Genomic DNA, 10,053 nt, shown 5'->3' with positions numbered 1-10,053 from the left:
CCTAGCTATGGTGAGATTGTGCACATGAGATGTACGAGTTCAGGCCCTTCACGGTGGAAGTAACAGCCCTACGTCTCGGTGCCAGGAGGCTCGGTCGATTGGAATATGCGTGAAGTTACAGGGGGTGTGAACCCCTGTGCGAGAGGAAGGGGTGGCTTATATAGAGTGCGCCGGACCCCTCCAGTCCTCAATTACACAGGGTTTAAGGTACATAAAGATGGATGTTACTGATAACGTCAGCAATAAAGATACATGAATGACTATTAAGTCTATAAGGTAACGCCGGACCGTTGCCATACAGAGTGACCTTAGACCTTCTAGCTGTCGAGTGATTCTTGTCGCAGTCGAGTGTTCGCTCCTTTGTCGAGTGAACTTGAGTCTTCCGAGTGGAGTGTTTACGGTCGAGTGAATGATGGTATCCCTCGAATGCTTACGACTTTAAGCCAGTGTCCTTGGGGAGGGTGTCTAGGTCAGGCCTATGACCCTACCCTAGGTACATGTCTTCGTCAGCATACAACCCAAAATTTCTAGCCAGATTGAAATTAATTTAAAAAATAAACATACCTTAATTTAAATCCAATTAAAATATCAAAATCCGAAAGAAAAAAGTATTTTGGAACTAATTGCATGTTTCCTGTTTTTTTTTCATTTTACAACCCATTTCTTATTACTTATAGCCCATTTCTTATTACTTATAGCCTATTTTCTGAGCAAGCCCAAATGCATCCCTCCTCGTCTTGATAGATTTCCGGCCTAGTAGGGCATAGAAAAGCAAGTAGGTCTACGTTAGTTATTTTGCAAAAAAATAGCTAGGCTAGCCATTTTCAGAAAGGAAAAGAAATTGGGCTGGTCATGTGGTAAACATATGAAATAATAGCCTCGGCTAGACGGGCCACAGCTCCGGCACAACCCAGTTGGTACCCTTCACCGTCCCGAAAACAAAAAAAATTACTACGCGTGCTGCTTGGTCCCGGGTGTTTGCCGCTCCTTGTGCAGTTATCTCGCTTATTGACTACGTTGACAGTGGCGTGTGACCCAGATGTCAGGAAAAATCAGAAGGAAGCCTTGTGGGTCACTTGCTTGCCTACTTCCATGATCCTTGTGGGTCCCTACTATCATCCTCACCATGTACAGTCATCTCCTTATTCCTCTCGGTTGTTGACCATGTTGACAACACCGGAGGACGGCGCCGTGGCTAGCGAACCAAGGCGGAGGACGATGGTGAGGCCTCAGACGGGAACGAATGGGAGCCGGGGAAGATGCGCAGAGTTTTAGGGTGCGATGTGGCCACGATGCGTGCGCGGCAGCACATATAGCCGTGGGAGGCGGAAGTAGGCGGTCCCGCCGGCGTTGGTTTGGCTTTTGCGGCTGGAGGAAGAAGAGACTGAAGAAACACGACAGACGTTGAATGTCAATCCAACGGTCAAGGTTGGCACAATCATTTGTTGAACAAGCCGACACCAAGCAGCATACTTTTTTATATATAGGAAGAAAAGAAAAACCGGGCTCGTTCTCCAGATAAAATTCCCGAAACTATGACCATTTGATCTTGTGTCGCAACTAAAACTACGAGGAAAATGCATTCGTTTGATGTCCTCCTCCCAAGGAACGTTCGCCACATAAGTGACTAGCACCCTTGGTTTTCAACCGAGAGGTCTTGGGTTCGAGTCCCAGGAACCCTCAATTTTCTCCTCCTTCCTCACGAAAAAAGAAGATCAAAGACTTTAGAAGGCGTACAGAACAAGTTAGTGTACCAGTAAAGAGGTGTTGCTGAGTTTTAGAAAAAAGAGAGACATTCTTCTATAGCTAGTTAGAATCCAAACCTGTAGCGACCCAATCCCAATGGATCGAAGTCTTTGTGCTTAAGTGTCATCCCTGGATCGGTATGCTGACACACACAGTACTCGAAGATTTATAACAGAGTTCAATAACATACTTAGTACATTGAGTGTCTCAAAAAGAGTATTTATTACAGTAATCACTACTAGGAAAAGGCTTACTAGTGGCGCACCTTTTTGACCATTAATGGCGCACTACAGGTGCGCCACTATTATCACGCGACTAGTAACATATACTAATGGTGCACCCCTGGTGCGCCATTAGTATACCATACTATAGTGCCGCACCAGGCAGTGCTCCATTAGTAAGTCACACGGTGCGCCATTAGTATGCCTCCCAGGGGGCATATTTACCTTGTGCTCTGGGTTACTAATGGCGCACTAACAGATAATGCGCCACTAGTATTTTTTATAGCACTGCGCCACTAATGTGATGTTTGGTTCGCCACTAGTATGAATATTAAGAATTATATTTTTTATTTTTTGATATTTGCATAGGTTACAAAATATATTACTGCACAGAATATAGACAGCACAACCTATAAATAGCAGATCCATCAAATACAATAGAAGATTAGTCTCCGAATACAATTCATCATATTAGTCTCCAAATTCAAAAGACCGAACAAAGTTAGAACATTACAAGTCTCGAGACCACGAGTAGCGAGTTTGTCGAAAGTAATACTGCATTCGGAGATAATTGAGAGATGTGTCCTCTCTTATCTCTGTGCTACTGCTACTAATATGCCTAAACATGACTTAGATTGAACTGAGGCAACATGTGGTGCATGTCGAAAGTAATACTAATCCTAACTTGATCAAGTTTGTATTGTACTACTTTCGACATGCACCACATGCATGTTGCCTTCACTTCAATCCAATCCATGTTCATTTCACCCACAGATATATAATAACTCTTCATGCCCGCATCATGCATCATCATAATAACAAGTCCTACTAATCATCATCATACAACTTCTACTCGTTATTAATAACAAGTCATACGATCATCATCCTCATAGTCATCGAACCAACCCTACTTAATTGTTCTTAGCACATGATCATCAGTATTAGGTAGGACCTAAATACCATCTTCATGGTAAAATAGCATAAAACAAAATAGACCTTGACTCTCCATTATGGAGAATGGAGATCATCCTGTCTCCAATTCTTACGCCTCGCTTCCTTTTGCTTCCAAGAACCTCCTTACGATTGTCCATACATTTTTTCCATCCTTTGACTTGCATGTCTCCATTTCTTTTAGGAATCTGGTATGGAAATTTGAGATTCGTAGGATGACCTGGCTGTATGTTCAAAACATTAAGGCTACCTTTCTGATACATCAAATGAGGCACACAATTCTCTGGGATTATCTGTTGAAAAACATAGTAATAACTTCATAGCTAGCAATGATGTACTAGTTTTAGAAGTATGCAAAAGATACACGAATGCCGTAATAGTAAGAATCTTACCAGGGTATCTCCAAGGTAGTTACCGTAGTTGAACACATGCACTAGTGGCACGTATTGACCATAATGTTGAGGAGTTTGATTGTAGATACTGTAATTCTCAATGTCAGTACAAAATCCGACCAGATGATTTTTCTCCTTATAAGTTAATTCGGAGCCATTGGTGTAGTGGGTTTTGTCTACCATCTCCCGCACATTCGTTGAAGAATGAAAATAAGCTGTCAATGAAATAAGTTGTCAACTATTTTAAAATGAACAATATAAATTAGTTAATAACTAGCAAAAATGCCCATGCGTTGCACCGGGTGCAAAATAAATAAATATATGCTTAAAGAGTTGGAAAAAATACCACTTAAACAACTTTGCAAGTAATCAAACAACCATAACATAACAACATTGTTCGAACAATTCATATTTTTAGGTATGTCCCATAGCTTTCTCAAAGAATGATCATGGTTGGTTGTCAATTAGTGCTCAGTGTTGAATAACAATGATACAACTAACCAACAAAAACGGACTTGCTACTTAAATTGGTTCATGGTTAAAAGAACAGAGCCCTTAGTTCTCAAATATAAAGATGGACATCAACACACAGGTCATGAGCCAATCCAAAGCATGGCTTGTAGAATTAATTAATAAAATGGAATATCTGTATATACAAAGGCCGCCTAGTGGAAATCTAAAAGATTATTAACAGTCTAACCATCAGAGGGGCCTAAAGAGGGGGGTTCGAACTAAGTTAATTAAAAAGGGGCTAAGAAGGAAAGCGGAAAGAAAGTACAACAAAAGAGAGCCCGAGCAGTGACATCTGTTCTTCGGAACAAACAGTTTCACCCTGTTCTTAGGAGCTCGAACTTGACATATAACAAGTGAATTACATAGCCACACGAGACTTTATTTATGCATTTTTATGGCATAAACAAATCTTCATAGACCCAATATCTGAACCATGCAACATTTCAATATAGCTTAATTTTCCTGAATAACTATTTTCAATAGAATTAGTTATGACATGCATACTTAGTTACTACACCCTTCTTATTCTTCATTGTAGATTCTCAGGAAGCCCACAAGGAAGTATTATCCCTGTCTCTTGCTCTATGCGTCTCTTCAACTCTATTAGAATTCAAATTTGGCCCTATTTTTCCGGAGATGGTTTTTCCTAGCAAATCCCTGCATAAACAAACATTCTTCAAAATCTAAGTATGGAATGCTTATTTGTTTAATTGGTAGAGAAAATCACTTCATAATCTCCTCTAGGCATTACAGCAAACACGTGGTACACAACAGAAATCAACATATGTACCTTAGCAAGAAAGGGTAATGCTTCATTGTCTACGCACTTGGCACCATTGTTTTGGGCACATGTGGCTCTTTGAAATATATCATCCTAAACATAACAATTTAGATACTAACATATTTGGTTGCTTAATACTTTGATACATGGAAAGAAGAATGTTTCATTTTGACACATTTAGTTCTGTTGTGGACCATGAAATAATATTGCAGCCACTAATTAAATCATGCAGTCAAATTGGTATGAAAGCATAATTATGAATCTTCCCATTAAAGATTAAAATGCGATATAATTCTAGGCTGACAACAATAAAAGAAGCAGTACAGATCAACCAAAATGCGAAATTCAACAGAAGAGTGCAAGTTTCAAGAATCTGGAAAGAGATTATGCAGTACAATATTTAAGGATCCTCTAGGACCTCCTGCAGGTAGAACTGTCATCTGCATCATCTACTAACTCTACTAAAAAATGAAGCTGCTCGTGTGTCAGCAGTTGTCACTGAATTTTTAGATGACCGGCAATAAAGTTTGCTGCTTAATTTTGGACTACTAAGTTTAAGTTTTTCCATGTGCGTAGGTGTAGCAGGTAACAGCTCTGAACGCTGAAAAAAAGAATAAAAATCGAATCCTTTCTCCATGCCCTCACAATGCCTATGAATTTCACATAGTGTTCGTTTAAACAACACACACATTGTCCATTCAAAAAGAGGTGGAATAAAATTAAATCTAAACCGAACTTGACAAATTTTTTAATTCAGAGCCTTTGTATAGCTGACAATGGATCATCGTATACAACAAGATCCAGTAAGTAATGCAAGAGCACACACATACATAAGAGTCAAAAAACTGATTAGAAGGCATGACCTACATGGATAGACTGAGGTCTCTGCAGTGCAAGGATTAAAAAATGGTAGCAACATGCCAAAGACAACGACAGTCAAGGATGGCATCTCCTTCTTCCATTTGGTGGTCCATGCTCTCTGCAATCCCGGAAGAACATACCTTGAAAGGCTGAAATCAGGAGTAAAGAACATATCAAAAGGGTTCAGAAATAGAAAGCAGAAAATTCAAGAGTCAGTACAAAAACAAAATAGGTCTTTGTATCATAAACTCTGTATATCCAAATCACTAAGAATATCCTCTGCTCTACTACTCCTTCAACTTCGAGGACGCCTCGCATGTTGCGCCTCTTACTTCTAATAAACACATGAACGAATCAGCATTTATGCGTTGAATAAAAAAGATCCCCACGAAACATACCAAAGGGCGATGTAGTGGGACTCAGATCCTGCTGCCCCACAGTATGGAAAAAGGAAGAAAGAAGTTTATTCTAACACGATTATTGGCCCCAATTTCCTCAACTTTGCGCACAAATTGTTCGAAGGAGTAATATGGGATCAAGTAAGAGTGCCAGTTTAGCGTCAAGCTTGATAAGATTGCAAAGGTCCTCCAGCTGGCATCAAGACAATAATTCAAATTTAGGAGGCCATCAAAAATCAGAATAAGTATAAGTGTGCAGTGAGCAACATCGGGCTACAGTCTCTACTGTTTATGAGACCCAAGTTTTATGAGAAGAAGGCAAATTAGAACTATAACACCTGCTTAACATCCTGAATATCATGTTGCCAACTTGTGAAATAAAGCTTTTGAACTAACATTAGCTACGTAGGTACATCTCCTGGATGTTGTTGAGACTGAGATAATGATGGTCATAAAAAAGAGAAGTGAGAACATTACTTCTTACTTTTTACTCATAAAGTTTGCAAAGTTTTAATGACGAGGAGGTACAAACATAGAGAAGTTCTATCATCCAAGAAGGTGCATGTACGTAAACTTTGCTCACATGTTCCAAGCAGTATTGAGCCACACGTCTGGTTCCAATCCTTAGAACAATTGGACTGCAATGCCTGCGGATTTTCACTTGATGAGATTCTGTTTTCTAAGATTAAATACAAACAAAAAAAGACATTCACCTCCAATTAAATTGATCGGGAGTTGCCTTGGTCTTCAAATTTAAAATGTAAAACATGAATATGTATGTATGCTGCTTCGACAAATCTAGTTCAAGGGCTGTTGGTATGGTTCTTCCTATTAGGAAAATTGAACATAGAGGAGGAATCTGCAAACTTTATATTTCATCTTGCATTCTCTTTTTACATGCAGATAAAAAATGAAGTAAATACTTTTAAGCGATAAGTGTTACCTTGGATTTCTACTCGTAAATCTGGGCGTATTTCATGTAGCTAGCATTTTGAATGCGTGAGATTATATGTGGCTGTGCCTGCGAGCCTGTCAGTCAGAATTCAGAAGCCTGGGTCGTGAAAATGCACTGTTGATTGGATGTGTACTAACTGCTGGAGCTAAAATGGTCGTAGATCTTCTTGTGCCTTAACTCATCACATGCAGTCCTCCTGCATAGTTCGAAAAAAGAAATAATTCACAAAACAATACTGAGGAAGACATATAATGGTAAGATAAGAACATCTAGCTAGCCAGCGGCTGAAGGACTCATTCAGTTAACTGGCTTGTAATCATCACCCAGTCGCTCCCAAAATTATTCAGTACAGGGCCAAAATCACAATCGTCGGTCTCATGCAAATCCTTAATTTCCCATACCGTTGAACACTCATCAGGACTAAATAAATTATGAAAAAAATCAAGTAAACATAGTTACTTGCTAGTGCTTGCTGAACGGTTTGAGGCATCGGGCATGGGGAGGGAATCTCACCAGATGAGGAGGTCCTGCCGAAGGAGGGGATCCCACAGGTCTTCATGCCTCGATCCGGCCAGAAGGAGCAGCCGTCATGACAATGGCAGGGTCGCTCCCGCAACCTTGTAGCCTGCTAGAACAATGACAATAATGTTGATACACCAGATAAGAAGCGCAAGCCCTTGAGAGCAGTCTGCTTGCCAGAACAATTAATGAATTAACCTCTTGAAATCGGACAAGCACGTTGACACACAAGTTAAGAAGCACAAACCTTAAGAGCGGTCTGCTTGCACAAGATATCATTGGAGTTGAACATGACTGAGGTAATCCAAATCATTACGAAGAAACCTACACAATATAAACTCAATTGGAATGAGGAACTCGCCATCATCTTCTGACCAGCAACTCTCTGCAGTATTTGGATCGAACCAAACTCGCGTCACAAATTCAGGCGTATAGCCTGATGAGGGAAACCTCACGCTTCATAGAGAAGAAAGAGGTAGGTGCTGCACGCAGATTCGCGTACCTTGCAGGTGCTGGCGGATGAAGACGCCGAGGAGGAGCAGGGAGAAGGGCAGCGCGTGGTCCACCAACCTCGCCAGACGCTGCACCTCATAGCCGTGGTACGGCGAGTCCCCCCTCCCGCCGCCCGCGCCGGCCTCGAGGCCCCCCACGCCGCGGGGGCCTCCTCGTCCGTGAGCTGCTGCCCTCCCGCGTCCCCCGCCGGCGCCAGGCGCGTTGTCGGCCCCGGAGATCCGAATCGACCCCTTCCTGTCGGCCCCCGCGCTGGGGCCTGCCGCCTCCGGCCTGGGCCCGCAGGACGCCCGAGGAGTTCTTTGGGGGTGAGCTCCTCGCGCGGACACAAACGGCCGGAGCATGGGACGCCCCCCTCCCCCCAATGCCATGGCGTACCGGCCAGCCGTCATGCTCCAAGCCCCGGCCGCCTTCCTTCCAGATTCGCTGCCTACGCGCCATTCCCCACCGGATTCATCGAGATCCGACAGTTCCTCGTCGTCGGCAGTGGCAGGCCACGGGTCGCCGGCAGTGGAAGGCTGCGCGTGTGGGGGCACTCGGGGTAGGGGTAGGCGCGCCAGCGGGGTGGGCGGCGGTGGCCAGCGGCGAGCGGTGAGGCAGGGTGGGGCGTGGCAGCAGGCGGCGACGCGCTGGAGGTGTCGGGGAGGCAGGATGGAGCGGTTGCTTGTTTTTTTTCTTTTATCTCACACGCAACGGTTTGGGTTACTAACATGAGGACTGCGGGTTGAACTGTCAAAAACTATAGGGACTTTTTTACAAAAGCGTCGCAACGGTGAACCCGAAGATTCAATCCGTGCTTTATTATTAGGTAAAGATAAAGATTACCTATGTTTGAGAAACTCACATAGCGGTAGAACTAGGGGCGTATCAATAAGGATCCAAATGTCCATATTGTCTTGGTCGATGTCAGGATCACCAAGATCCATGGTGACAAGCATACCCTCATCAAAACTATACATCTTGCAAAATGTTTCCCAATTTTTGCAACCAAAATGGGTTACGCTTCCAGAATTATACATATTTACTTCAAAATTCACATCATGATGAGTCCTTAGGTGAATTTTCTTTGTTTCATAATAACTTTCATGGTGTTCAAAATCCATCCTCTCCAAGACATAATCCTCGCATGGCATGGGATAAGCTATACTCGAATTGTAAAAGATGAAAATTACACGTTGAAATAGTTGAAGTCATGCTTAATTATGAAAAAAAAACACTTGTCGTCGTTGTGTACCGTTTCAACTTCGAATGTCTCCTCGAGCTTAATGCTGAAGCGTCGATCATCTCCAGGTGAGGCCTGTCGCACAGACCTCAATCGTTGTGGCACCAGCCGCACTCCCCCGGGAGACTTTCATCGTCCGATGACGACATTTCCTATGTTCATAATTCAAAACTACATCATCTCTTGCGTATGATGACTTGTGCATTTTTAGCCAGGCCCAGTGGAGTTGGCCTAAAAACATTTCTTTCTTTAAGCCTGCTACATCCATATTAGGGTTTATCGATGACGAGCAACTAACATTAGTAGGTCATCCTACCAGATTAGGGTTTATCGATGACGGGCAACTGACATTAGTAATAACTATGAGTTGATATCACACTTCTATATGTATAACACAAGAGGCAGTTGATCCTACTTAATTAAGTACTAAGATACCCCGGCCCATGCATTAATCGCAAGTACCCCATGTTTTCTATTTTTAGCAAAGTCATGCTAAAATTCACGGAAAATTTCAACATGACATTTGCTGAAAATAGGACATATGGAGTACTCGAATTTGCCGGAACGGAAGTTAATCGACATTCCGGCAAACTCAAGGGCCTCTCGGGGTACCTGCAAAATCATCACGACACGATGGTCGGAGACAAAACCCAGCAAACTAGCAAAGTTACTGACGTGTTTACAGAAATTGTTTTCTGTAAAAGATGATCATCATCTTTACAAGTCTTTCTCAATGTGATCACAGAAACAAAGCAGCACCACAATGTGCCTCTACTTTCATATGGATGAAAAGGCCACAGACCATATGGTCCTCTGCTTTCTTATGGACAAAATAAAAGTTCACACATATAAATGGAAATGAAAAAGGATAGTAGGAAATGAAAAAGAATTATGCTCAAAGAACAATGGTAACATGAAAGATGATAAGTATATTTGAAACAAGAAAACAAGACATGCATAGGCTATATTTGAAACAAGATATCC

The 10,053-nt window shown here is 42.2% G+C and overlaps 1 protein-coding gene across 13 annotated transcripts; it reads right to left on the bottom strand.

The window, feature by feature from the left end:
- Positions 1–2,744: 2,744 nt before the first annotated feature.
- On the bottom strand, positions 2,745–8,523 carry LOC125551724 (uncharacterized). Of its 13 annotated transcripts, none has more exons than XM_087518419.1 (10): positions 7,840–8,521; positions 7,585–7,661; positions 7,332–7,446; positions 6,807–7,014; positions 6,447–6,510; positions 5,864–6,056; positions 5,472–5,614; positions 4,328–4,480; positions 3,311–3,525; positions 2,745–3,211 (listed from the first exon to the last, which is right to left on the bottom strand). In XM_087518419.1, the coding sequence occupies exons 1-4, from the start codon at positions 8,237–8,239 to the stop codon at positions 6,992–6,994; spliced, it is 615 nt and encodes a 204-aa protein (XP_087374545.1). In that variant the 5' UTR covers positions 8,240–8,521; the 3' UTR covers positions 2,745–3,211; positions 3,311–3,525; positions 4,328–4,480; positions 5,472–5,614; positions 5,864–6,056; positions 6,447–6,510; positions 6,807–6,991. The 13 variants fall into 13 exon arrangements, with proteins under 13 accessions (XP_087374545.1, XP_087374546.1, XP_087374556.1 ...); XM_087518420.1 differs by having other exon boundaries at positions 2,745–3,142; XM_087518430.1 differs by lacking the exons at positions 2,745–3,211; positions 3,311–3,525 and adding an exon at positions 6,577–6,722 and having other exon boundaries at positions 3,907–4,480; positions 6,807–6,884; positions 6,956–7,014; positions 7,840–8,523.
- Between the last annotated feature and the right edge of the window lie 1,530 nt (positions 8,524–10,053).

Source organism: Triticum urartu, chromosome 4A (assembly GCF_056163025.1).
Source record: "Triticum urartu cultivar PI428250 chromosome 4A, HENAU_Tu73, whole genome shotgun sequence".
NCBI classification, from domain to species: Eukaryota; Viridiplantae; Streptophyta; class Magnoliopsida; order Poales; family Poaceae; genus Triticum; species Triticum urartu.
This window is presented reverse-complemented; position numbering and strand designations above follow the sequence as displayed.

What these genes read in the sequence shown, in the direction of transcription:
- LOC125551724 (XM_087518430.1), bottom strand. Translation starts at nt 8,239, where the DNA reads ATGACGGCTGGCCGGTACGCCATGGCATTGGGGGGAGGGGGGCGTCCC. An exon ending in GCAAGCAGACCGCTCTTAAG is followed by an intron (nt 7,447 to 7,584) that starts GTTTGTGCTTCT and finishes TCATTGTTCTAG; the next exon opens with CAGGCTACAAGGTTGCGGGA. An exon ending in CGGCAGGACCTCCTCATCTG is followed by an intron (nt 7,015 to 7,331) that starts GTGAGATTCCCT and finishes CGAACTATGCAG; the next exon opens with GAGGACTGCATGTGATGAGT.